This window comes from Artemia sp. Qi Xiang Cuo, chromosome 1 (genome assembly GCF_049724085.1).
Source record: "Artemia sp. Qi Xiang Cuo chromosome 1, ASM4972408v1, whole genome shotgun sequence".
Classification (NCBI taxonomy): domain Eukaryota; kingdom Metazoa; phylum Arthropoda; class Branchiopoda; order Anostraca; family Artemiidae; genus Artemia; species Artemia sp. Qi Xiang Cuo.
Genome location: NC_142794.1, coordinates 40,132,141 through 40,160,113, shown reverse-complemented (window position 1 = coordinate 40,160,113; position 27,973 = coordinate 40,132,141). Strand labels below are relative to the sequence as shown.

The 27,973-nt window shown below is 35.4% G+C and overlaps 2 protein-coding genes across 2 annotated transcripts in view; one reads left to right on the top strand and one right to left on the bottom strand.

Annotated features, from left to right (window-relative positions):
• Sf3b1 (splicing factor 3b subunit 1) overlaps positions 1-1,919 on the top strand; it is a 31,474-nt gene extending 29,555 nt beyond the window's left edge. The window contains exon 9 of the mRNA XM_089103610.1: positions 1,532-1,919. Coding sequence (XP_088959736.1) covers positions 1,532-1,693 — 162 coding nt within the window. The 3' untranslated portion in view covers positions 1,694-1,919. The remainder of the gene's footprint in view (positions 1-1,531) is intronic.
• A 1,952-nt stretch (positions 1,920-3,871) lies between these two features.
• cn (Kynurenine 3-monooxygenase cn) overlaps positions 3,872-27,973 on the bottom strand; it is a 37,311-nt gene continuing 13,209 nt past the window's right edge. The window contains exons 4-10 of the mRNA XM_089103524.1: positions 25,605-25,692; positions 22,744-22,915; positions 21,642-21,893; positions 10,972-11,061; positions 7,765-7,905; positions 6,546-6,707; positions 3,872-4,105 (exon numbers count right to left, since the gene is read on the bottom strand). Of these exons, the coding sequence (XP_088959650.1) occupies positions 3,965-4,105; positions 6,546-6,707; positions 7,765-7,905; positions 10,972-11,061; positions 21,642-21,893; positions 22,744-22,915; positions 25,605-25,692 (1,046 nt within the window). The 3' untranslated portion in view covers positions 3,872-3,964. The remainder of the gene's footprint in view (positions 4,106-6,545; positions 6,708-7,764; positions 7,906-10,971; positions 11,062-21,641; positions 21,894-22,743; positions 22,916-25,604; positions 25,693-27,973) is intronic.

Genomic DNA, 27,973 nt, shown 5'->3' with positions numbered 1-27,973 from the left:
CCTCTCCTTGGTGGTACCCATGACACGGCCAACTAGGATGAACTAAAATTATGATTAAAATTTTCAACAGCGCCGAATAGTTAAGAATTGTCAGTACGTAAAGTAGGTGGGGTGTAGCCATTAAATAAATTGGGTTAATCCGTGATAAAATTTTACCCAAAAAATAAGAAGAAAAAAACTTGTCACTTTCTTTTTTTTTTTTTCAGGCTCTATTTTGTCAGACTAATTTTTTTTCTAGGGTTTTAATGGTTGAGATGGCTAGGACAGGTTTTGCGGACGAAGGATGACATATTGCCAAAGATTCCTCATTTCGGATATCAATTCAGGGTCAAACGCAGAGCAATATTTATTGACAAGAGGATTTTTATAAATATTAATGCCAAAATATCACTAAAAAAAAGCTTCTTTTTTTCCAAATCGTTGGACCATTAAAATGTGCTAGAGCATGGTTCCCTCAATGACTGCATAAGCAATCACTGATACATCCTAAAAGTTTCCTTTTCCCAACTGATGAGTAATCTGTCAGTGTCAAAACCTGCGTATATTGTTGTTGTTTTTGAGGGGGGGGGGCTGTATGATTTTATGGCTCAATCATCGGAGGGTTTGAACAGATCAAATAAAAATAAATGAAATCATCAACTTTCACTACTTCTCTTTATCTTCTAATTTTTCTAGTATATTAATCTTTCAAATCGTGCTTGTACACTAGCTAAAGGGTGCCAGGTGACCGCGCTTTATACTGAGTAATGCATAAGTATATCAGGAAACGTCTTTACTGAAGCATTTTACAACTCGACATGCTTTTTCGTTTGGCTTTCTGATTATTAAATTCTTGTTGGGAAAAATTCTTGTCAATGTGCAGAATAATTTTGTAGTAAATAGGAAAATGGGTTTGACTTTTAAAAGATCAGTTTTCTCGCTTTTTTTGCCAACGGTACGAACTTTTGAGGATAAGGGTAATCGCTTCGATTAAAGGGGCTTTAAATAGATTTTAGCGGAAGAGGAATATCGATAGTTGTGTTGGCCTCAGGTTGCCTAGTGCTAAAGGGAGGTTAAAATGGAGCCCGGCCAGTATTTCTCTGAGCCATTTATTTGAACTAAAAAAGAAAAAAAAACTGAGAATGGATTATGTGATTAGCTAGGCTCCATGGCGGAGATGGTTTTTGAAATAATTTGAAATAACAATTATACGCAGGATATTTCTTATATGGTAAAATATATATATATATATATTTGCTGGATGAAGTTGTTGAGAAAATTATTTTCACAAACCGAATATTGATGGTTTGCATCTGTAACCACCGTATCTACACAGCTGTTGTATCGTAAATGATATATTTAAATCTTATGAAATGAGGATTGTTTTAACGGGACATTTTCTGTTATTTAAGTGTCCTTATTTCTTGGAATTTCGTTTGTTCATCCTCATCTTATCTGTGTGCGTGTCTGGGGGACTTCATATGTAAAAATGGGCTAACTACTAATCGATGCATGTGTAATTATACTATTTCTGATTCGCTTCCTTTTTCAGGGTCTATTCCATCCAGCCAGGAAGGTGAGAGAAGTCTATTGGAGAATATACAATACCCTATACATTGGGGGTCAGGATGCTCTTATCCCTGCATATCCAAGAGTATCAAACGACATCAGTAGAAATCAGTATGTCAGATATGAGCTTGATTATTTCCTATAAATTTGGCAACAGTCCTAAAAACGTATTTTGTGAATCCAGTAAATCAAAGTGCATTTGCTTGATGGTTCCTTCGAGCACTAGAGCTGTTTGAAAATGTTGCTATGCTTATTCAAAGAGGATGGGAAACTGTGTTGGACCACGATTACTGTTTTTAAATAATAGTTCAAGTGATTGATTTATAATTTTATTTTATCTTTTGTGAATATTATATCCGTTAAAATATCGATCATTTGATGTTATATGATGATCTCAAAAGTAGAAGAATTTGTCACGGTTGTAGTGAATATTGATTCAAAAGTTGTCCACATGGGTTGTGGATTAAGGGATAATTCTATTTATCTTTTGTGAATATTATATACGTTAAAATATCGATCATTTGATGTTATATGATATCTCAAAAGTAGAAGAATTTGTCATGGTTGTAGTGAATATTGATTCAAAAGTTATCCACATGGGTTATGGATTAAGGGATAAATCTTTCATTGTACATATTGCCTTAGTAATATAAAACGTAGCCTATACAAAATGGTTAAATGCTGTAATGTAAACTGAAGAATATCTGTATTTCTTTCAATTGCTTGTCCAGGATTTTGTTGTTGTTGGGGGGGGGGGGTACAATTTAACTATCAAACGCGTAAAAAATTTGTTTATATGCAGTTTTATTACTTCTTTACGAGTCGAAAAAAAATATGGGCGGGGGGGGGGGTCAAACCCGGTAATCTGCAGAAAATCAAACTGTCTAACTTTAATAGTCATTATTTCTGCTGACCGAATATGATCGGTACACCACTCTTCCATTACCCTTCGCGTTTTTCATTATTTCCAAAAATGCAAGCTCAGTCAAGTCAGCAATTTACTGTTTTTAAACAATGAGCCCAATTAATAATTATTAGCATAGCCGCGTACATTTTTAGATGAAGTATCTTTAAGTTTTCCTATGCCACTGCGTATAAATTAACCTTTCATCTTCTTCCTTTCAAGTTTTAGGCTGACTTGGTCGCAGGATAGCGATTTTAATCTAATCCGTTATAACCGAGAGTAAAGTGTTCCATTTTCGTCGCTTTCAGCGGACCCTCTAATTATTACCATCAGTCGCAAACTCGAATCCGAATCGTATGGTGAGATGCCGAACCCCACATCCATATAGTCAGTAAAAAAAAGCTTATAAATACATAAAGTGTCCAAAATAATTATTATTTTACATTGGTAAGTCGCATGTTCAAAAAAAGCTCAACGTGAGTTCGTCCAATCATTTCAACTATAGGTTTATTTAATGTAAATATTTCTGTGAAAATGTTATTCAGAAGAAAAAGTGGACTGTTTGTTGAACAAGTCTGATTTATTACATTAGTTATAAGGGCCGTATTATTCTTTGAACTGGGAATCATGTATAGGGCTTAAATAATGGCCTGGCTGAAACAATTATTCATTTTATAGTGTGGTTAGTCTAAATTTTGGCTGATAGTTCTTGTCAATTGTTGAGGGCAAACACGAGGTATATGGTACAGATTAACAACTGAGCAGCTATCTGGTAACCGACAAATTTGGTGTTTATGCTCGCCTGTCTTCGTTTTCTTCTAAAAATGTTCTCATGAAAAAAAGAAAACTTATTTAGAACATTTGATATTAAAAAAAAATCAAGAGGATATAAAATGATTTATAAAACAATCACATGATTACTTATCAGTTTTAATCCGAATTGCTTTAATAAACGTGACTTTTTCGTCTGAATAAATAACCTTTAAGTAAACATGGCAACATTGCCTTCCAACGTGCAATACGATTGTCATTGATAGCTTCACATGCATGAAGTACAGTGTGTCACATGTATGAAGGTTGTCAAAAGGGTGTAACAGCAACATATTAGGAACAGTTTGATGTGTTAAGTTGAAACTAACAGGACTTGTTATAAGGGATATTGAACTAACCAAAAGAAAATATTTGCATCCTGATGCTACTGCTTCTACCCATACTACTACTGTTACTGTTACTACCACTGCCAATAAAGGCTTAATACCTTTTTTTAACACCGTGGGATAGACCAGTTGAAAATTTGTTATATATTTTTTTCCTGTGGTTGGTGGTAACCCCACCCCCATACAGCTGGTTAGTATGTGATTGATGATACTCTTGAATAAAACATGTCGTCTGAGAAGGATAATATCGCTTAATAGTATGTTATTCAACCGAACACTTTACTTTATTTAAAAAAAGAAATAGACTGGCATAAAAAAGAAATAAATCTCAAAATGGCAAACTTGAAAAGGAATGTTAAACTGGTCCGACCATGTTCCCTAAGAGGGACTCATAATCTTTCAGAACTTCTTTGAGGGGCATCCATGATGTGTACAAGCAATATGTGGCAGCTAATATTCCAATGCCGCCGATAGTACGAACCGCGTTGCTAACCACCTGTAAGTAGTGATTAAATCAGTTTTATTCATCCGTCAGAAGGCTTGCAATATCTCATGTACGACTAAGGATATTAATTTGAAACTTTCAGGACGTATTTAACTAAATCATTTTATACTCCCCGCGTTTAGTAGAGCTTATTGCAATGACTTGCTGAAGAAGCGTAATTACAGTTCTCTATTGAACTATGTTGGAAATTGAAATGAATTTCTTGATGAAAAAAAAAGAAAACTTTGTTCTTGATAAAAATAATAAACAAATACTTCCTCTGGCTTATAAATAACACATTTCGGCAAAACCTTATCTTTACAACAACGATAGACAAGCCTTTGCTAAATCTAGCGACATCTTTATTGTGTTCAAGCCCAAGTTCATTTATTTACAACATATCTGCAACTACAAAAAAGAAGAAATAAGACATTCCCCCGGGTCGCCTCCATGGCCCAAAAACAGGGAAATAGAAAGAAGAAAAAAATGAATAAAAATTTAAAATCAGGCGGTATAGGACTTAAGAAACCAGCGAAAAAATTAAAGAAAGGTGACGACCTTTTTACAACCGATGTAATCTAAATATATATATATATATATATAAATAACCAGCTAAAAAAAATGCCAGATTAATGTCTGATGCTAACAGGTCAAAGGTTAGTCCCTTGTATAATCTGGAGCCAAGATAAAGGATGAATTTTTACAGGCCACGACATGAAAAAATGTTTAACGGACCCCTTATTTTTGGAAACAAGGTGAGTCACAGAAAAGTGAGTTTGAAACTCTTCAGAATGTAATGCAGACGTTTTGGGGGAATATTAAGAACTCTGGCTACGAACAAAAAATTCTAAACCGCAAGCTATTTGTTTGAAAATATAGGAGTCTTCACTGAAGAACAGGGTGAAACATTTTACTAGGAGGATTTTAAGAGACGTTTCCTAGGAAAATGGCTGATAGGTGTTGAATGATCGAGATGAAGAAACCGAAGAAAAAACTAGGAAACTAATTTGGATTGGCCTAAAAGATAACAAGGAAAGGTTTTGCAAAAAGAATGGACGTAAAATGATGCATAAACATCAAGAATAATTTTTCTTATTAGTAGTAAGAAAATAAATACACTTGGTTCGCCAAAAGTAGTGTTTTTATTACAAATTTGGATTTTGTTGGCAAAAAACGATGCTATTTTTAGAATCTCTAAAACGATACTATTTTTAGAATCTCTTAAGCTAGAGAATGTACGCATAATTCAGCGAAAAAAAAATCATTTGCTGAAAAAAGATTGTAGACCGGTAAACCTAGCTGTTCCTCAGCGAAGTCAACCTGAACTAATCTTAAAGAATGTTCAATTTTACTAATATGGTTGCAGCGGTAGCTGGAACCTGGTAAAGGACGAACCACGGCCCGTAGTAACCAAAAAAACAAAAAAACTGGCAAGTGAGAAAAATTGTCATATCTACCTGATTTAGAAATGGTAACTTATTTTGATTAGTCTTAAAAGTACAATATTATTTTGATTGGCAATTTATGGGAATTCCGAATAATAGCGTAAAACCCCTATAACATGGCGTCGGATTGAAACAAAAAGTACGCCATTGGAATTGCCAGGGCCGAAAATCCTATAGAGGAAACTTACAGCTCTCTGGCTTGATCAAGAACGAAAATTACTTTTTTGCATGAGTAGCACTGGCGTGTCCTCTTTGTTCTTTTTTTCCGTAATTAAAGGCCTTCTAATACAGGTAACTAACCTTAATCTTTATAAGTGATTGCAACGTAGTGAAAGCTCAAGCATAATCTATTAAACTTTATTTTATACGAACTTGTAAACATCGATTTTTACAGATGATTATGATGCATTTATTGCTGTCTGAAGTATTTTATTGACTTCTGCTTTTTTTTCGCTATATGCACAGGGCTGGATTTAAATCTTTGGCGCCCCTAGCCCCAAGGGTTTTGGTGTCCCTAGGCTCAAACAATTTTTTTCGGGAAGATGCATAAATTTACAGGGAAATCCCCGAAAATTTGGCAATAGTGGTAGCTCTAAAAAAAAGGCGATTAACGATTGATTAGGCAAGAAGAATGTAAGAGAGAGGTGATGCCGATCTCTGAATCATCTTTTCTAAGAAATATCTGATGGTTTGTAAGCAGACACAGTAATTTCGAGTTATTCTCAAATCACTATAGCAATCACGCAGCAGCAAAGTGCACCTGACACTTAGACGATAAATCACATTAGTCCAGTTTTTGTTAAGAAAAAAAAATCGCTCATTCCTTTTTTTCCCCTCAGCATTGTGCGTCCCTAGGCCCGAGGGTAAATCCTGGCCCAAACTAATTTCAGCTGCAACTAAAACATTATTCAACTGACCCTTGAGTTAAAATAACCTTTCGGTAAAATCCTAATTACTTAAACGTCAAAAAGTCGAATAACTGATATCGAATATTTCATTGACATTACCTCATCCTGCCACTTCTTATTTTGAATGCAATGATGATAACGCATCCTGGAGAATGTCACCGATGTATAGAGAGGAACCCATCGCTTGGGAAGCAACCAATGAAGGGCGTCGTCCAATTTCTTCCGCAAACGAAATGAAAGATGATTAACAAGATCTCTCATCTAGAAGAAAAAGTCACTGTTTCCAAACTTTGGATTTTTATATCAGTTTTAAAAAATTACTATGAAAATTATACATTTTTTATATTTATGTTATATTTGTTATTATTTTTATATTAATATTATGTGTTTACTATAATATTTATATTATTTAATAAGCAATGCCAAGCAAGGGAGGACATCCCGTTCACTGAAAGATAAACTATTGGAAATTTGATACACAGTAAATAATCTCAAAATATCCCGTTATTGACATGCTGCAATATTTTTCATCTATTTATATCAATTCAAAAAATCAACTTTCAAAAGGAAAGGCATCCTCTTCAATAAAAGATTACCTAACCTGGAAATTTGATACAATGTGAATAATCCCAAAATATGATGATATCGACATGTTGAAATATAATATGCTTGTTCCTGTCCTCGAATTTTTATAAGGATTCTCACCACCCCATGTTTAGCCCGTGCAAGTTTTCACTTTTCCTGAAAGGGGATAAGATAATAGAGCAGAGCCACATTTGATATAGAATAAAAAGTCGACAGACACTCGACATTTTGCTCTTTAATGTTTGATTAAATAAAAAAAAATAAGTTTCTTCAACTGAAAGTTAGGAGGAACATTGAAACTTAAGACGAACGGAAATTATTTCGTATATTTGGGGGTTACCTCCTCCTTAATCCCTTGCTCTTTACACTAAAGTTCTTTAGTACTTTTAAAAAAGCTTCTTATTCTAAATAAACGGCCCTGTGTTTCAGGAGTCGTTCTTAAAGAAGCGGGACATTTTTCAAAATCCAGGGAGGGGAATCCGGATTGGGGTCAAAATCTAGAGCCCTTGCCCCAATTGACGCGAGTGTGAACACAAAATTAATTTCGGGAGAAGTATCTTGGAGGAGGGAAAATGGATCAAAACTGCCAAATTGCTTGAAAACTATTGGAAATTATGGGAAAGTTGGACGATTCTTGGGTAGCAGACCCGGAGGTTCCTTCCCGTCCATCCATGTGTGCTTGGTCACAATAAAGTGATTTATAAGGTATGTTAAGAGAAGAACAATTACATACCTCTATATAGTTGTACATTGCTAGGTCACATATGGCTTCGGCATCTGGATTTCTAAACTGGCTGAATTCTGGCAGAACTTTTCCCAAGTCGTTGTCATGTTTGTCCAGCAGCTGGTTAAATATGAAAGAGTCTTCCAATCCCTGGCAAAAGCAATGCATTTAATTATCTGGTGTATATTATTTTATACAATTATTTGATATAAATTCCTTGATATATAGTGTCTTAATACTGGTAGAAGGAACGGGATATATAGGACCCATGATGAGTATAGAAACCTATAAGTCTCGGTTAGGTTAGGAAGGTATTAATACCAGAATTAGAATTACAGATTTTATGCCTTTATAGAATTTTATTGAAGACTTTATCCACGTTTATACATAGTATTTTGATGAATTTTGTCCTAAGGAGTGCAGCAAAGAGGCTATGGAAGAAAATAATATTAAATGAAAGGTAAATTTCGCCTAGACCTAGAATATGCAGATGATTTAATGATGACCAACTCTGTCCTATGCAAGGCCATATCCAGTGGGGGGAGGGGTTAGGGGTTTTGACCCTCTCCCCGAAATGTTTGTTTGACTGGTAAAAACGTAACAAAAATGGATATAAATAAATTTTGTATGCGTTTTTGAGGTTTTTTGTGTACCCCCCCCTAAAAAAAATCCTGGGTACGGCCTTGGTCCTATGCAAACATTTAAGCAAAATCAATGATGTATTAGAGCTTTTGAGACTTCAGGGTGCTGGAATAGATTTGGAAATCATGGCTAAGAAGACTAAGAGGCTACAATTAGGGATAAATGAGGATGAAGTGGCGATGATTGTTGCAGAGGTTTTGCGTATGTTTGCGGAGAAGAGGATGTTTGTTGAGAGGTTAGCAAAGCTTGTGAAAAGCCGAAAATTAACTGAATATATAGTTTCACATGCCTATCTAGCAATCTTAGCAAGGATTGTGGGTGCTCTGAAAACTTAAAAAGCAGAATAGTCAAGGCAGAAGGAGTTTTTTTCGCTGGTAAAAAAAACTTGGAAGAATTGAAATAAAAGTACTGCTACTACTACTACTAACAACTCACCGCAGCACCAAGCCGCCTGAGGCCAACACAGCTACGCCAGCCCCTCCTCCGTCCCAATCTGTTCAAAACCTGCCTCTTTACACCCTCCCAGGAAGTTCCCATTTTCATTAAATCTTTTTTTATGATATCTTCCCACCCCAACTGCGTGTAGAAATACAAGTGTAAGAATTAAAATTAGGATATTAGAAGTCATGGTAATTATATCTGTCAGGCATGGCTCTTAGACGTGGCTGCTCCGAAAAGTTGAGGAGGATACGCTAGATATCAGTCAGATGAATTGTCTAAGGATAGTTTTAGGTACTCCTTTGAACAATTGTATCTTAAAGAATAACCTGCACGAAAAACAGGGTTACATCTCAGCGTCTAGGGCTAAAACAAAAGACAGCTTAAATATGGATGAATGAGGGATGATACGTTGCATAGATTGGCGTTTTTGGTAATCCAGCTTGGACTAAACAAAAAAGGGACTTTTCAATGGACAGCATAATGAAAGATTCATAGAAAGTAGAAACTGCATTAGCGGGAGTAAAGAGCCAAGCTCTAGACAAATTGGAATGATTGAGTAGTGTCTCCAGCTGCAGCGAGCATTTGAAAGCTTTGTCCCACGATGTGATTTAGCAGTAGTAAGGCTGAAGTAACTTTGAGACTTAGAAAAAAAACATATACAGTGTCACCATAATCCTTACCAAAAAAACAAAAATGTGCATAAATTACAATGCATAGCTGAATAATGACGCTTCATTTTCATGATATTAGATAGACTTAAACTCTAGCTGCTAGAGGCACTGATTTTTTTTGATTTTTTTCGAATTAAGATCGGACAAAAAATTTTACTTTTATATTCCTTTAGTAAAATATTTTACAAATGCCGTTTTTAAGATTAAAGTCAAAAATATTTAAATATTTATTTGATGTCATCCAAGCAAATATCATTTTTAAAAGACATATAAATACATATGAAGTAAATATCTAGTTTTGCGGTACTTCTCATTATATGGGACTTCTAAAAAGTCAAGTTTGGTTAATGCTAATGAAATAAAATAAAATAGGATGAATATATAAAAGTTTATAAACAAAATTTGGGCTATATCTTTGCACATTAGGGGGTGGGGGGTAAGCATTGCATACATTAAATACGTAACCTAACCTAGTTACCTTGCCCCCCCCCGAAACCCCAAAAAACAACAGTTTAAATATCGTACACGCAATGAAAACCACGCTATGGATTGCATTACTCTGAAGCCGTCTAATGAATTAACCCGTCAAAAACGGGTTTTTCGTGACTGGTTTCCTTGTAGGTGCCCATATAATGGGAAAGTACCAATTTTACTTTAACGTATAGTTGCGGCTAAAACAAAAGGACTTATTTCTTGTTTTTATAAATTTATTGCGGAAAACGGGTATAGTTGTGTTAGGAGGGGATTTAAAATCCTGTAAAAATCGTAGATTGTAGCTGAATAACGTTGCTTCATTAATGTACATAACACAGAACAATGTGAGATAATCTTTCGGCTAGAGGTTCTGAAACACAGCTCCTGTCCCAATACTGCCCACATGCAGCCAGGGAAAGACTAGAGACTTTAGCAAACTAAAGACCCATTTAAAAGACTAAAGCCCACGTTAAGACTTTAGGAGTACAACAGCTAATTTTCATAAAAAATGTAAGATATATCCTTTAGTTTTGGGCCCAGAACATGCTCTTAAGTCTCTCGTTTTAAAAGAAACTAAGTATGCCTAAGATTAATGCCTATAAGACTTCTAAAATCTACATTAAACCTCTTTAGCTTATCCATAGTAGGAGCAAACAAACAAGTTTTTTTTGGAAAAAGGGGGTGGGAATTCGGCGGCTTTACTCCAATGAAGAAATTGAAACAATCCTAAATATTGCAGACTGTCAATGGTACACCCTCCCCCACATGTCAATGCATGTTCTTATCTTTAGCGAGGGTACACCCACCACCCCTGCCACCATCCCCAAGATTTCTTAAAATTTTAAACATTATCTAGATTGCATTCTGATTTAGTATTGGTTGAAGCGTCTAATTGAAGATTTGATCTCTTCGAACCCTTTCCAGCACTAATTGTGGTTCAATCCAAGATCTATAGGTGACTGTTTACTTATAAATTTAACGTACTTACAGCATTCATTCCTTGTCCATAGAAAGGCACAATTGCGTGAGAAGCATCACCCATAATCACACATGTGGAGCCAACATGATATGGGCTGCACTAAAAAAGAAATAGTACTTATAAATTTCAAATTACGAAGTTTGCTTCTCATATAATGTGAGAAGCCTGAACGAAGAAATGTATTCCTGAAGAAGTACAAAATTTGTTAAAAAAGTAGACAAAGACAAATTCTATGGAAATGAAATGGAGTTACGAAATAAAAATCTTAAAAAATTTAAAATTTCAAGGAGCCAAGCGTCCTCTTCGCGTAAGTACATACATTATGGATCACATGTATCATTTAGAAGAAAGCCTTTGAAGAAATATAGCGAAACAACATAAACATCTTCTGTCGCATATAAATGATTAACATGGCTAGCAAAATAATATCCATAAAACAAATCGAATCTAACGCTGAGCAGAGACTAGTTCAGAGGCTGCGTTTGTTGAAAAGAGGCTGAGTTGGGCTACATACAATGCGATAGATAAAAATAAAGTTCCCTTGCCAGGTATTGCAAAGCAGTTGATTGACCGCTATAGGAAAAAACCTTCAGTTCAAGAAAACTAAATTAAATTCTTCAAGTGATAAGGAACATGTCTTCTCTTCGACAACTTATGAATTTTTATAAGGGTACTGCTGGAGCATACAGTTTTTCTATTCGACAGGCTTCGACCAACAGGTTCAGGCAAATAGTTGACATTGCGTCCTATTTTACTTCACCAGCATGGGTAGACATTCTATCTGGATAATCTTAACAGAAGGAAAAAAAATACTACACAGTCTTATAAAAATCATGTTTTAAATTGTTATGAAGTTTTAATGTTTAAAAAGCCTAATTTAAGCATTACGGTAAACTTGAGTAAAAGCAAAATATTTCCATCGACATATTAAAACTTTCTGGTGACTTTAATAGCTGAGGAATCTCTCAGCTGTCAAATTATGTATATCAACTGCCCCTGCATTCAACCATAGTCAATTATACTTGTCAGTAATCATGTTTGTCAATCATATTTGTCACACTTTAGCTTTTGTCATTCAGAGTTATGCATTCATATCGTGAATGCCGGCGAAAACTTTCCTGGCCTTTTGCAACCAATAGCTTTGTTTTTGCTAAGATTTAAATGAGAATATTTCTCATTTTCCTGTTTGAATTAATTTCTTAACTTTCTTGCTCACCAGGAAGGGAATCCCCCTGCCAGTACTATAATCCATATTACACCTTAATGACCTGAATAGATATCAGATAATATAGAAAAAGACATCAGAATATGCGAGTAAGCAAACAGTCAACAAGCATCTAACATGAATGGTGGCAACAAATCTATGATAATAACAAATTTCTCCCTGTTATTCTTCATAAACCTAGAAAGAAACCTCGGGAAATCTTGCTGGTTGGCATGAAGGAAAAAGCGCAAAGAGCTTGCGAAAACCAAGATTGTCTGCAGTCAAATATGAATTAAAATGTCAATGATTCACATATTAGATGAAGGACACGTTCATTCATGTGCTAATTGACTGAACATGCATATGGGCCCTGTTCAGGCATGTTAATAGCACATGCATGTCCATCTTTTTATGCTGAAAATTACCGTTGGGTTCGGTTTTCTATCCCTAAATACCCGCTTTAAACCAGCTTAAGAAAGCATCATGTCCCCTGAAGTTCCTTTGACAACCCAACAAGGTCAGCTACATAACTTCAACCCCTTGGGTAATCCTGGAAAAAAATTAAAGGGACTAGGATCAAAACAATATTTTCACCAGAAAAGAGTCATATTTAATATAATTTTCATATTCTCGAATATTTCAATGTGTTATCCTTTTTGTATATGTTTGGCCATCTAAGGAGGAGGACTGCCTCACCTCCATGTTTCCCCATGCAGGTGCCCTGGCTAACCAAGAATATTGTTTCAAAAACTGTCTTTCTAACTTTCTTATTTGTAGATTTCACAATAAGGGACATACAATGTGTATGAGTTTTTCAATGAGTTTGAAAACTCAATGAGTTTTTGAAGAAAAGCCATTAAAAAGAAAATTCCCCATGTAGGTGCCCTGGCCAACCAAGAATATTGTTTCAAAATCTGTCTTTCTAACTTTCTTATTTGCAGATTTCACAAAAGGTGACGTACCTTCTACTTAAGTCTATCAGTAATGTGTAAGATTTTTCAAAGAAAAGCCATTAAAAAGAAAATTCCCCACGTAGGTGCCCTGGCTAACCAAGAATGTTGTCTCAAAATCTGTCTTTCAAACTTTCTCATTTATGGATACCACAAAAGTTGACGTACCTTCTAATTAATTCTATCAGCCATGTACATGATTTTTAAAACAAAATCAATTAAAAAAGAAAATTACCCACGTAGGTGCCCTTGCTAACCAAGAATATTGTCTCAAAAACTGTCATTAAAAATTTCTCATTAACGGATATCAATAACTTTGAAATACTGTCTACTTAATTCTATCAGTCATGTTCAAGATTTTTCAAACAAAATCAATTAAAAACAACAGTAACCAAGTAGGTGAACTGGCTAACCAAGAATATTGTTTAAAAAACTGTCATTCAAACATTCTTATGAGTGGATTTCACAAAAGTTGACGTACTTACTAATTAAGTCTATCAACAATGTGTATGATTTTTCAAAGAAAAGCCATTAAAAAGAAAATTCCCCACGTAGGTGCCCTGGATAACAAAGAAAATTGTCTCAAAAATTGTCTTTCAAACTTTCTCATTTATAGATATCACAAAAGTTGACTTACTTTCTACTTAAGTCTATCAGCCATTTTCATGAGTTTTCAAACAAAAGCCATTAAAAAGAAAATTACCCACGTAGGTGCCATGGCTAACAAATAACATTGTCTCAAAAATTGTCTGTCAAACTTTCTTATTTGCGGATATCACAAAAGTTGACGTACTTTATACTTAAGTCTCTCAGCAATGTTCATTATTTTTCAAAGAAAAGCCATTAAAAAGAAAATTCCCCACGTAGGTGCCCTGGCTAACCAAGAATATTGTTTCAAAATTTGTCTTTCTAACTTTCTTATTTACAGATTTCACAAAAGGTGACATACCTTCTAATTAAGTCTATCAACCATGTTCATGAGTTTCACAAAGAAAAGCCATTTAAAAACAAAATTCCCATGTAGGTGCCCTGGCTAACAAAGAACATTGTCTTAAAAACTGTCTTTCAAACTTTCTCATTTGTAGATTTCACAAAAGGTGACATACCTTCTACTTAAGTCTATCAGCCATGTTCATGAGTTTTCAAACAAAAGCCATTAAAAAGAAAATTCCCCACGTAGGTGCCCTGGCTAACCAAGAATATTGTTTCAAAATCTGTCTTTCTAACTTTCTTATTTGCAGATGTCACAAAAGGTGACATACCTTCTAATTAAGTCTATCAACAATGTGTATGAGTTTTCAAAGAAAAGCCATTTAAAAACAAAATTCCCATGTAGGTGCCCTGGCTAATGAAGAATATTGTTTCAAAAACTGTCTTTCTAACTGTCTTATTTGCAGATTTCACAAAATGTGACATACCTTCTAATTAAGTCTATCAATAATGTGCATGAGTTTTCAAAGAAAAGCCATTAAAAAACAAAATTCCCATGTAGGTGCCCTGGCTAACCAAGAATATTGTTTCAAAAACTGTCTTTCTAACTTTCTTATTTGCAGATTTCACAAAAGGTGACATACCTTCTAATTAAGTCTATCAACAATGTGCATGAGTTTTCAAAGAAAAGCCATTAAAAAGAAAATTACCTGTGTTCTCTACTGCAACGTAAAAAAAGAGATTCGAGAGAATACTAGGCTTTTAAAATACCTAAGCCAGGAATATTCGAGCCCAGAGGGTTACTTGAGACCAAGAGTTGAACAGTTGCCTAGAGGTTTCATGAAAAATGTGGAGATAATATTTATTACGCCAACTACGACAAAAAAAAACATGAAGAGGAGGCATAGCACACACTGAACAGAGATTTTTCGAGATGTTTAGTCTACCTAATTGCATCTCGATGGGTCAGTACTCCAGACAGGGTTGCCACCGCCATGAATTTATCCATGTTTACATGGATTTTTTTACCTGTTACATGGATATTTGAAATGCCATGGATTTACATGGATTTTTACTAAGAAAACACGGATTTTTACCTGAAAACATTGATTTTTTCCAAGAAATCACGAGTTTAAACTTTTTATGCTGGCATTTTTTAATGCCAGTTAAATTAATTTCAAAAATAGCTCAATTAACCACAAAATATCAAAATTACTGTTTGGGTTTCATTGCCAAAATGGGTTCACATGGAATACCGGATGGCCTTGCCCGTGCATAGAATTGAAAAAGTCTCTGCGTGAATTAATTTGAAGATTAATGCCTAAACACCGAAACAAAAAATTTGTCCCTACTGAGGTAAATTGGAAATCTTCTGTATAGGAGATCCGTACCGGTTTAATGTTATCATTTTGGTCCTTTGGAGAAGAGACACTGACAAAGCGGTGAAAAAACACAGCTTAAGAGATTATTTTATGTGCTCACGATATATTGCTCAGTCGCAACTTCATAAATAAGAAGTTCAGGGTCCTTAAGTGATTAATAAAACTTTTAAAACCTCAGGATTCTAAAGATTGTAGTATTTAAAGATAGTATTTCCAAATAAAACAATTAAACCTTTTAATGTTTTAATGGATTGGTTAGACTTGCAAGTTTTGGACTGCATACTTAAGGGTTAGGTGTGCAAAGGAACATATTTCAAATAATTATGTGAATTATTTCAAGATGGAGTGTAATTCCCTTTTTAAGCTGGGTAAAATATTAACAATGGATTAACTAAAAAAGTGAAGTTGTTCAACGATGACGGTGCCAGATGCGTTGAATAAATTCACGCACCTGGGGTCTGACAGGACACAGAATCTTCAATTATTGGGGAGAAAAAAAGAATCATCGGCTTGGTGATAAGAGTATTTTACGTAACGATGATCTAAACGTCGAAAAGTAACAAAAAGAAGACGCGAAGCGTCGCGAGTGGCAAATTTTTCGGTCCACTTAACAATGCGCTTCCTTGCAATGGATTTTTTCTCGAGCTGGTGGCAACCCTGACTCCAGACTCGAGCGCGCAACCACTTCCAACTGCAGCTAAACATTATTTTACATCAGCATTGGTAAAATAATACAACCAGAGTTAGGATGATGGTACGAATTTATTGATTTAATTCGATGTGGATGCTAAATTACTTATGAGTGCACATTGGCAGAAACGTCATTTGTGCTCAGCAGTGGGAGCAAATTGTGCAATCTTAGTTAGTCCCACAAGCTTTAGAGCGGTCTTTTTTTTCAATCTTTTCACATTCCTATCTTCAGCTTGCTATTTGAGTTTGATTAAGTACAAATAAATAAAATATTGACCAGGAAGTGCGAAATTTGTGATTATGAATGAGGGGAAAAGCATCTGTCGATCTGTGAAAACCACTACTTGTAAAAGTCATTCTGAAGATGCTGTATATCAAAGATTAGTTTGTTGTATTATTGTATTATCATTATTTAATTATATATTATGCATATGTATCACGTATTACTATGTATTATTATGCGTTATGGATAAAGGATATTTTAGTAGGTAAATTCCGCTCCCGGTCTAATTTACAACCCTGAAGGCAATCAACAGTTTTGGAGCTGCTGAACTCTTTTCAGGGGTTGGGGGTAAGTGTGGTTTTAGGTCTATATACAGTTTTTTCAACTCCTCGCGCATTTTTTTTGAAATTTTCCCTGAGGATTAGGGGTTTATTATCCTACTATCATGGTTCTTTTTATGATTGTCACTCCTCATTTTTGTTCATTTCTTATAAGATAAAAGCTGCAATTATACATGCTTTGTTTTTTTGGGCAACATCTCCTTTAGGAGGTACACATCAAATGTCCTAGCATTTGATGCGTATCACTTGTTTCTGATTCATCTCTTATGAGACTAATTTAAAAAAAAATTTTCACAAAGCAAGTTTTTCAAAGAAAAGTAGAGCTCCACTAAGCCAAAATTGAGCAGAAATAAAGTCAAATAACATTCCAAGAGTACGACAAATCCCTACCACACTACACTAAAACTAACCGCAAATTACCAAGGAAACTCAAAATGGACAGAAACTACAATATAAAACGAGTCAAACTCAAAACGAGCAAAAATTAACGTGAATAAGGCTGACAACCCCCATGCCTTCTCAAGACCAGAATATAATTTACACTATAATAAAAAAAAATGACCGTGCATTGTCAGTTTAATATAGGCTACATGTATGATATTTATTCCTTGAAGTTTTAATAGTTCGTTATTTATTAAAGTAAAAAGTGAAAACCTGTAAAATGTATTTCGTTTTCAGTACAGTGCAAATTGTCTTCTGAGGGCTCTGGGGGGGTTGTCATCCTTAAAGACATAATTTCGGGACCTTTCAACTACGCTGAAAAAATGGCTATCTCAAAATTTTTATTGGATGTGTTTGGGGAAATGATGGGCATTAGGAGGGGCTGGTTGCTCTCCAATCACTTTCGACTATTAAAAAGGGCACTAGATGTTACAATTTCCAATTGAAAGATCCCTTCTCGAAGTTCCTACGGCAACTCCTTCAATACGAAGTGCCCTTGCCTAAAACAAACCAAAAAAAAAAAAAACACACATTGAGAAAACTTGTTTTGTGGAAAAAAAGTTTTTAAATTAATTTTTGTTCGTTTTTTATTGACATAGTCTTTTTCATGGAAAATCTTTTTATATCTTTTCGGTTTTTTTTTCTATAAGAATTCATAGTTTGGCTTGCTATATGTATGTTGGAGAAACTTTTTCAACAATTTTTAATCCTGCCACAAATAGTATTGTTTAATTTAAGTTTATACCTCCTCAAGTTGACCTGCATTATAAAACTTAATATCATTGCCAAAAATTCTATCTTTGCTCTTTGACAACCTAGATACAACATTCTTTTGATTTACTTAAATTGTGAGAGCAGAAGTATAGTAATAGTGGTAGCCCCGAAAGTTTCGCTTAACTCCCCCAGTCGTTCTGGATATGCTGCTGAGATGTCTTATTGGCAACAATACACACAGTGCCTTTTGGTTTGGTTTTAAATCAAAATTTAGTCTCAAAGCACAATGGGCCAATTGCATAATTATGGGAGGTTGACATACCCAAAATACCTAGACATAGGTGCTGGACCGTTCTACTATGCTGAACAAAATGGCTGTCTAAAAATTTTTATTGGATTATTTGGAAAATGAATGGGCTTAGGAGAAGGGCTGCTTGCCCTTGAACTCAAAAGAGCCCAAGATATTTTAATTTTGAATCAAATCAACTCCTTTAAAAGTTTCAATGATATTTCTAGCTATTATAGAGCGGCGCTGCCTATGATATTGCTTATATGCCCTTTTGAGAACCTGCATACATATACTTTTTTCATTTACTTTAAATTCCCCTAAAAGTTTCACCTTAATACCCGTAGCGCCATTAGGTACAGTAACTGTTGTTGTAGTATTAATAGTATACATATGGCCTTCTGGCACCATAGGTATGAGTAGAAGTAGTAGCAGTAGGATGCAAATATTTTCTTTGGGTTAGTTCAATATCCCACACAACAAGCCGTGTTAGTTTCAATTCCACACACCAAGCAGTTCCTAAAATATTGCTTTTACGCCCTTTTGACAACCTGCATACAGACGGCGTGATGTGATTAAGTTCACCCCCCCCCCTAAAAAAAAATCCTTGAAAATGTGACCTTCATCCCCTTAGACATAGTTGTAATTGCAGTCACAGTAGTAGTATTTTTATTAGTAGTAGCACTTTTAATTGTAATAGCGGTAGCACTAGTAGCAGCAGCAGTATTAACATACTACCTTTACAAGAAGTTGCGATACAAGTAGCAGTTGAAGTAGTAATAGCAGTAGTAGTAAATGTAGCAGTGATGGAGGTATTAGTAGTAGCGTGCACATATTACCCTTTGGTCAGATGATTTTCTTCTTTCAGCATTATCTGAAAGTTCTAACTTAATAACCAAATCAATTCTTGAGACACGCTCTTTAGGCAATGTGCATGTACATATCGTCTTTTGATTTAGTTCAAATATTCCCTCAATATTGTAAATGGAGTAGTGTGGAAGCAGTAATAGTAGCAGCAGCAGCAGTAGTAGTAGTAGTAATAGCAGTAGCAGTAGCAGCATTCGTAATTATACTAGTAGTAGTTGTGGTAACATCCAAATATTAACTTTTTGATCACCCCCCTTATCATTTTCTGAAAGTTCCAAATTAATATACCCACTCATTCAGGAGTTACGCCCTTTTGACAATCCGTATACACATAACATGTTTTGATTTAGTTCAAAAAAGTCTTACCTGAATTCCTTTCGTTTTTTTGGAAATAAAGTTCAAACATGCATACCTTTCTCAATAATATAAACTATATGTAAACAACGAATAAATTGCCTAACTTACAGCCCTTGTGCTGAGGACTGTGGGTAGATTGACATCCCCAAAGACATAATTACCGGATCTTTCAACAATGCTGAACAAAACAGTTCCCTTAAAATTTTGATTGGATGTGTTTTAGGGAATGAATGGCTTGTGGGGAAGGGCTGAATGCCCTCCATTCACTTTAGACTCTTAAAAAGGGCATTAGATCTTCCAACATCCAATCAAATAAGCCTCATCTGATCCAAAGTTTATATGACTATACCGTTCCATAAAAACCTTATATGCCCGGGGCATAACTTACAATCCTTGGTTGCTTCCTATCACTTTTGACTCTTAAAAGGGATTTAGAACGTTAAATTTCCAATCAAATGAGCCTCCTCTCACGTTCACACAACCATCCCTTCCTTAAAAAGCATATATGCCCCCCAGGCATAACTTATAACCCTTGCCCTCAGACTCTAGGGCGTTGTGTCAACCCTAACGGCCTTGTTATTAGATCTTTGGACTGTTTTTGAACAAAAGGCTATCTTAGAACTTCTACCGGATGCATTTTAGGAAAATAGACCGTTGGGGGGGGGGATAGTTGCCCTCCGATCATTTTGACGATTCTGATTTCCAGTCCAAGTTCCAAGCCCCCTCTGAAGTTTTTACGAACCCACTTTCCGTAAAAAAAACTTATTTTCCCCCAGGGCATAAGTTACAACCCTTGCCCTGAGGGCTGTGGGGCGGGGTGTCATCTTCAAAGACATAATTACTAGACTTTTCAACTACGCTGAACAAAATAGCTATCTCAAAATTTTGATTGGATGCATTTGGGGGAATGATGGGTATAGGGGGAGGGGGCTGGTTGCCCTCCAATCTCTTTCGACTATTAAAAAGCGCACTAGATGTTGCAATTTCTAATCGCAGGAGCCCCTTCTGAAGTTTATAAGACAACTCCTTCTATACCAAGTGCCCTGGTCTAAAACAAAAAAAGCGGGAGGGGGGGCTAGCTGCCCCTCGACCACATTGACCGTTAAAAAGGGCACTAGAACTTCTGATTACCAGTCCAATTAACTATCTACGAAGTTTATACAACCACTCTTTTTATATGCCCCTAGGGCATAACTTAAAACCCTTGCCCTGAGGGCTGCGGGGAGGTTGTCATCCTCAAAGATATAATTTCTGGATCTTTCAACTACGCTGAACAAAATAACTATTTCAAAATTTTGATTGGATGTGTTTGGGAAAATGATTGAAGTAGGGGGGATGGTTGCCCTCCAACCATTTTCGACTATTAAAAAGGGCACTAGCCCTTTCAATTTCCAATCGAATGAGCTCCTTTCAAAGTTTCTATGGAAGATCCTTCTATACAGAGTGCCCTGGTCTAAAAAAAAACAACAAATAAATAATACATTGTGCCCACATCACTCTTTACTTAGACAGCGCTATCGCGTTGCCTATAATAAGAAGATGAGTATTATCATATAATACACCTCTTGTGCTATAAGCATAATTATGTGTTATTATCATTATTTTGTATTATTGCATTAAATCACATTATTATTATTGTATATTAAAATGCGATTTATTTCAAGGTTTACGCATATGCAAGCTGAAAAACGCTGATCTAACCCCTCGTTCCCACATACTGCGGATTGCGAAAAATCGCTGCGAGTTGCTGATTCCACAAAGATTTTTTCTTTTAATTTTGCGGGAAAACGCACATCCGCGTGCGTTAAAATATTTCAAAACATGCGGAAAAATCATGCCGATCATAAAGATGGAAAATCTAATAATTATAATTAGATTTCAAGATTGCTTTTCAACAAAAGCCATAAAAATTCCCACAATAAAATCCAACTAGTCAAGGCGTAGGAACAAGTTACCAGGGAGATTGGACTGTCATGTCAGCAAATGACTGGAATGTCACCAAAACATGGACAATAGCAGCTGTAGTGGGGGATAGAATCATTCTAAGATCTTCTAGTTTGTTTAGCCTGCACTTACTCCGGAATGCGGTTTTTCCGCATTCAAAATGCGTTTTTATGGAAAAGCTTCTACGATCTTCTCGCATTGAGACTGCGGTAATCGCACTTCGTTTATCCGCAATTCGCAGCATATGGGAACGAAGGGTAAGTAAAGTATTTAATCGATCGACTGTATGACAATCTATGTTTTGAAGTAAAATTATTTACCAAGAGATTATGAAAATAAGTAGTACTTACTTTAACAGATATCATTGGTGATGGCTTTGTAGCAAAGAAATCCTTCACTAGTTTTTCCTTGCCAATTAAGGGAATAGTATCCCGATAGTGAATTTCAAAAAAATCTATCAGCTTAGAAGGTGTGTCTAGGGTATCGAATATTTCTTGTGGCATAAATAATGTTACCGTCCAAGATTTGTCTTGATTCGGCAAAGCAATCATCATGAACTGTCCACGTGGCCAGATGTGAAGATGGTTCTCTGGCATCTTGAACTGAACAGAAATAAAACTTAAAGCGACAACTTAAAAAAAAAAAAATTGAAGGCGGGAGTTCCATTCGAGAGAAGGCCATGAAAGTAGGCCATTCCACTCCTAATATAAACAAAATTAGAAAAACATGCACCATAAAGGGAAGAAAATACAACAACAAATACACACGCATCCGTGATCTTCCTTCCGGCAAAAATTGCAAAATTCCACTTTTTTTTATATAAGAGCTTGAAACCTCTACACTAGGGTTCTCTGATATGCTGAATCTAGTCGTGCGATTGTCATTAACATTGCTTGCCATTTTGGGGATGCCCATCCTCCTTTTCAAAAATTGGGCAAATTTTCTCAGGGCCGTAACTTTTGATTGATAACATTAAGCTTAGTAAACTCTGTATATTTGGAATCAGCATAAAAAATTTAATTTCATGTATATATTGTTATGAAAACTCTGTTTTTTCTGAAAAATCTGTTTCAGTTACTATTGAGCACGAACTGTTTGATTTTAAAAGGGTCTCTGCTTTTAGGTTACCGCAGAACCACATATGTATTGTAGTATTTTTCCCCCACGGGTGATCAAACCATTTGTCGTAAAAGATCACGAAATCTGTTGTTTTGTCTTTGTTTACTTTCTACTATTTCTATTACTAAGAACTCACTGCAGCAACAAGCCACCCGAGGATAAAACAGCTGCGCACGCACCTCCTCCACAATGATTTATTCAAAAAATCACTCTTCGCACCTTTTCATAAAGTTCCAACCAAATTCGAGGATGACCTGCTCTTTGTTTGGCTCAACATGGATACCAAAATAAAAAACAGGAAAAAAATAATAAAATAAACATAAAAAGACATACATTGCCTTTTTCATCAGGTGGTATGCACAGTTCCATGTAAACTGTTGGTATGTATGTTTGACTATAATTGAACATGGGCATTTTCATCATTTGTTTCCTAACGGTTGAATATGCTCCATCACAGCCTAGAATCAAATCAGTTTTTGTCTCTTGGGTTTCCTTGCTTGTCAAACTGCAAAAGAAAAACTCTAGTTTTTCTATGAAAATTCCTCATTTGTTTAAATTTTGGGAAAACGGTTGCCTTACGATGTTTTTTTAATCACACCTGTGGGTATGTCATCAGCTCAATGAATCAATCGACGTAAATGAAAAGTAGCCTTCATTTTTATTTAAGGGATATTTATCCTCCCACACGCACAAAAAAGAAAAATCTAAGCAAACAAAGACAGTTTTGAAAAGGACTAACTCTAGCTTTACCAATGAATTGATATTGGAAAACTAGTCAGCGTTTACTTTTATATCCAGAGGCACCAATGGGAGGGGGTATTTATACCCTTCAATATTTTTGGTTCCTCCTACCCCCTCCCTCTGGATTTTAAAAATACCTTTTTCTGATATTCTCATTGAAAAATACCCTTTTTTGTATTTTCATTGGAAAAAATTGCTCCCCCGATTTTGTAAAATAGATTTTGCCCCCCCCCCAAAAAAATGAGTTAACATCCCTGTTTACATCCATCCCTGTGGATGTAATACAGCTTCTTAGAGAACATTACTAAAAAATGAATGCTTTTGAAGAAGGATATACTATATGAGGTTAAAACCAAACATTAAACATTATAAACATTATACAAACATTATATTAGACATTATAAAGCCTCAATTTAAATTTAGGTCAAATCAATTTTATTTTGTAAATGCTGTCTTTTGTTCATTGCTTATTTTGTTGTGTTTTGTAACCGCTATGTAAATACTCTCTTTCATAAATACGCCTACTACCTCCTGGGCAGTGAGTATTCTGCTCTTTTTATAATTTTGAGTACTCAGATTTTTCAAATTATTGGTATAAGTTTTGTTCTTCCAAACGATCTCAACGAGAGAGAAAAAAAATCAAGATCGGTCAAATCCTGCACTTTATGGAACTGTGAAAATAAATATTTATATATAAGGGGCACAATTTTGCAATTTTTCAAACAAATAATAACAGTCCCGGCAAAAAATCTTTTTCAGTCTCTGGTTACCCCCTCCCCCCTCCCGGCAACTATTTTTCAAGTTAATCAAAACACCGATTTTTTTACGGAAAAGGTTGCTTTGTTCAACCACCGCATTTTTTTGGTAAATCTAAATTACAATCAGAATTTTCCTATCACCAAAAATTTTTGCGCAATAATATGTAGTTTAGTTTTTTAATAAATTTTGATGTTATGGATAAAAAGTTTTCTGGTGAATTTTTGTATACTAATTTTAAAATAAAATGAAGTTGTTTTTTCTTGTACACATAATTTCAATTCCATTCATGGGGGATAGATACGTTTTCTACAGAAACACAAACATTTCCAATAGAATCCAATATTTGAGTTTTCAGACCAAAACAAAACTGTAAACTTATGTATATCAGAGATTTTATTACTATTATTTGTTTTTAAGGAGATGCGCTCCAGCGCAACTGTGCGTGCTCTACAGTCTAAATTAGGGAGTCATTCTTCTTCTTCTTTTTAAGACGAGGCGTAGGCTAGTCAGACAAACTCGGAACCAGGAAGCTGTTGGACCAGGTTCTGCCAAAGTGATCTGTCCTGTATCTGCGGTCGAATGAGTTGAAGCCACGACTTGTCCCGCATGTAGCCATATTTCCGGAAGCCGCCTACTGGTTCGACGTCCTTCTTTACGATGTTCTGCCATGACTTGATCTGGCCTCCTGGTTTTTTCGTCTAGGGAGAACGAGCCACTGCAGTAAGAACCTGGTGCGTTAGGGTTTCCTCTGGGCGCCACATTATATTGAAAACTCAGGGCCAGTGAAGGTATTTTCAAGTTCCTGTCGCCAGTCTTTCCCTACTTAGGTTTTAAATATTCCACTGAAAACACATTCATTACCTGTGTTGACTGTTAAAAATAGATCATCCTGGACTGTAGCCTTTGTCAAGTCACTTCCCAGGATTTAAGCCGTCCTAACGTTCCTAACGTGAAACAGAATTGAACTTTTGTTTCACGTTAGGACCCATTTTTATAAGCATCTAGAAGCCTTAAAAGTAGAGAAGCAGCGGATTTGGGAGATTTGAAATACTTTCCAGGTCCCCATTATGGGCTATTGTTTTTGTGCAGTGAGTTTTGGCAGAAAAAATTTTACTGAATGTCTGAATTCAGAAGACAAAACTGCATAAGAAAACTTCCTTAGTTTTTTTTTTTTTTTTTTTTTGTTCAAAACGCTCGGCTTCACTAGAAATAGCTGACATTTAAAATTAAAGGTTTACAATAGGTAAACCTTATTATTAGGCCGTCATATCCATTAAAACTCGAACGGCAAAAGCTTACATGGATTTAATCTTTACATTTAGTCTAAAAAAAAAGCCCGGAAATTATAGTAGAAGATGAAAGCACAGCTCCTGACAAAAAAAAACGTAAACTTTCATTTTGTGATCAGCCTGTTGTGACTTTTTTAAATCTGAAAAAAAATTCAATTTGTAATAGCATAGCCATAACATTTAACAACAGCCCATGAATGTGAGGATGCACGATCTGCAATAAAACAGACGAAATTTGGCGAAAACCCCAAACATTTAGCTTTTTATTGAAATTGGAGCTGTGTGAATCCTGGTTACTGTACAACATGAAATCTATGTATCTTCTTGATTTCCAAAACACAAATATAAGTTGTAGCTTTTGAACGTAACACCTACTAAGTGATATGAAACCAAAACAAAACTTACTTTTCAAAGGTAAGTTGGCCTTTTGATAGGTTTGCTGAGACTAACTTGTGGTGGAAGTGAAAATGGACGTTCGGATATTGTTCCGCAGCTGGAAAAAAAGCAAAAGGGCAATAATAGATACCAGGATTTCTCTTTAAAGAAAATTTCAACATACAGGGTTTTCTCATCATCATCATCAAATGCGCATAGCTTCGACAGACTTTATGTGAAAAGCAGCAAAATTTGGTATTAGAACTTTGGTGTTTGTGCGTTATTTCTTTTTTTTATTTTTGAAAAATAAAATATAAAGATTTTATTTTGCGCATAAAATAAAGAAATAATAATCAAGAGAAAAAAGCAAAGAAAATAAAAAAAATAGAGAAAAAGGAAAAGGTGTTGAAAAATAGAAAATTTAATCTTTCGAAAAACACCAACACCTGTCATACCTATTTCCGCTTTGCAATGCTTGTGAAACTGTTAATCCATGATTAGTATTTTAGTAGATGCATTATCGGGGGCACAGCGGAAATTTAAATGATAACTATTAAGTTGAAATTTTATGAATCCCAAAAACTTCATTAATGCAATATATTATCATATTGACCATTGCTCTTATTGCATTTGTTTTCTTTTCTCTCATCAGGAAGAGTACTCTGTCAACAAAAGAAGGATAGCCAAAAATAAGATTTCCAATAATCGAAACTACTACTACTACTAAAAACTCATTGCAGCACCAAGCCACCTAAGGCCAACACAGGTACGCATGCTCCTTCTCCATCCCAATATATTTAAAGCCTCCCTCTTTACACCCTCCCAGTAGCGTAATTTTTTCAAAATCCTGAGGAGGAGGGGGGGGCAAAGTTGGCGCCGATTTTGCCAAATCGAGTGAAAATGACAGTAGAAACAAAAAAAGCCATTTGGTACCATAAAGGTAATATTTAGTACTTTAAAAATACTAAAAAAGGTACTTTATAGTACTATAAAGGTAAATACGTACTAAAAAAACGATCTGTTTCTGTTGATGTTTGAATTATGCAGGTTTATCTTAGTTTTGACAAGATTTTGGAAGAAACTAAATTTTAGCTGGGGAGGGGGGGGGCAAACTGGTCTCTGGGGGTGGGGACAAACCGAGGTCTGGGAGGGACAGTTGCCCCCCTTCCCTATAGGAAATTACGCCCCTGCACCCTCCCAAGAAGTTTTAATTCCCCTTAAATCTTTCCTTACGACACCCTCTCACCCCATTCAAGGGTGACCTGCTTTTCAGTTGGCCATAGACATTTGCCCAGCAAGGACAATCTGTCATCCTTCATCTTCGGAAATAATCGAAAAGGAAAGTATGAATAGAAATAGTGCGGTACATGCTTTGTGAACCATTTTAAAGGTTCTTTCAACTCTCTTTACTGGTCTCTAGAGCTACTACTGTGTTTTGCAGCATGCTCATGAATGATATAGCAGATTACATTATTTTTCAAGCTTATCATTTCTTTAAAGATTGTTTGAAGATGGTTTGAAGCAACCATTTTTAAATTTATACTTTATTGTCTTTTTTCAGTCTCAATCAAGACGAGTGAGCAATCCAGAACTGAAGCTGTGATCTTTTTCAGTGAGAGATTAGAGAAGACACAAGCAATAATCAAATCTTCAGATAGTAGAAAGGCTTTGGGGACAAGAAAATGATGGGAACACGAAAGTTATTAAAGCCAACTCTAACTGAAGAATTAGAAAACAATATTTGAACAGGATAACTAGTGGCAGAGCAACTAGATGCAAATGGAGACCAGAGAGCCATCTCGTCCCCCTTTCAGAGCATTACAATAGACCTCTTCTCGCGTAGACGTAAAATAAATATCTGAAAAAGACTCATAATATATATATATATATTTATCTACATATATTATTTATTTAAAATAAATTGAGATTCAAAATTGATATTATATGTGCATACAATACAATACCCAATGCATAACTGCGTGCTAGATTAAGGTCAACGCACTAGTGTTGACTTAGTGCGTACCATGTATTTTTTTCTCTCTTTTTGCCCCACCACTTCGGGTAGAAGGGATGGTCCCAAGAGAAACATGGGAAGGGGTCGATTCGATTTTGAATTAAAAGCTTTAGTAAAGAAAACTCAAACTCAAGAAAACGCGTTGGCCCTGACCAGCTTGAAACTTTTAGCTGAAAGTCACTGAGCCAAGGGGAATCTAATGTACAAAAAAAAAGTTTCGAGGTACGGACCCCTCAGAAATCGGGCCCTGAAAAGCACCAAAAACCTTTTCTTTGGGAGGGGGGGGGGCAGGTTCCCACAAATGAGACACCAATAAAGCCTAGATTGTTTGTCGATAACTTTGAAACTTATAACTTAGCACCATAGATCAAACAGACCCAATCCA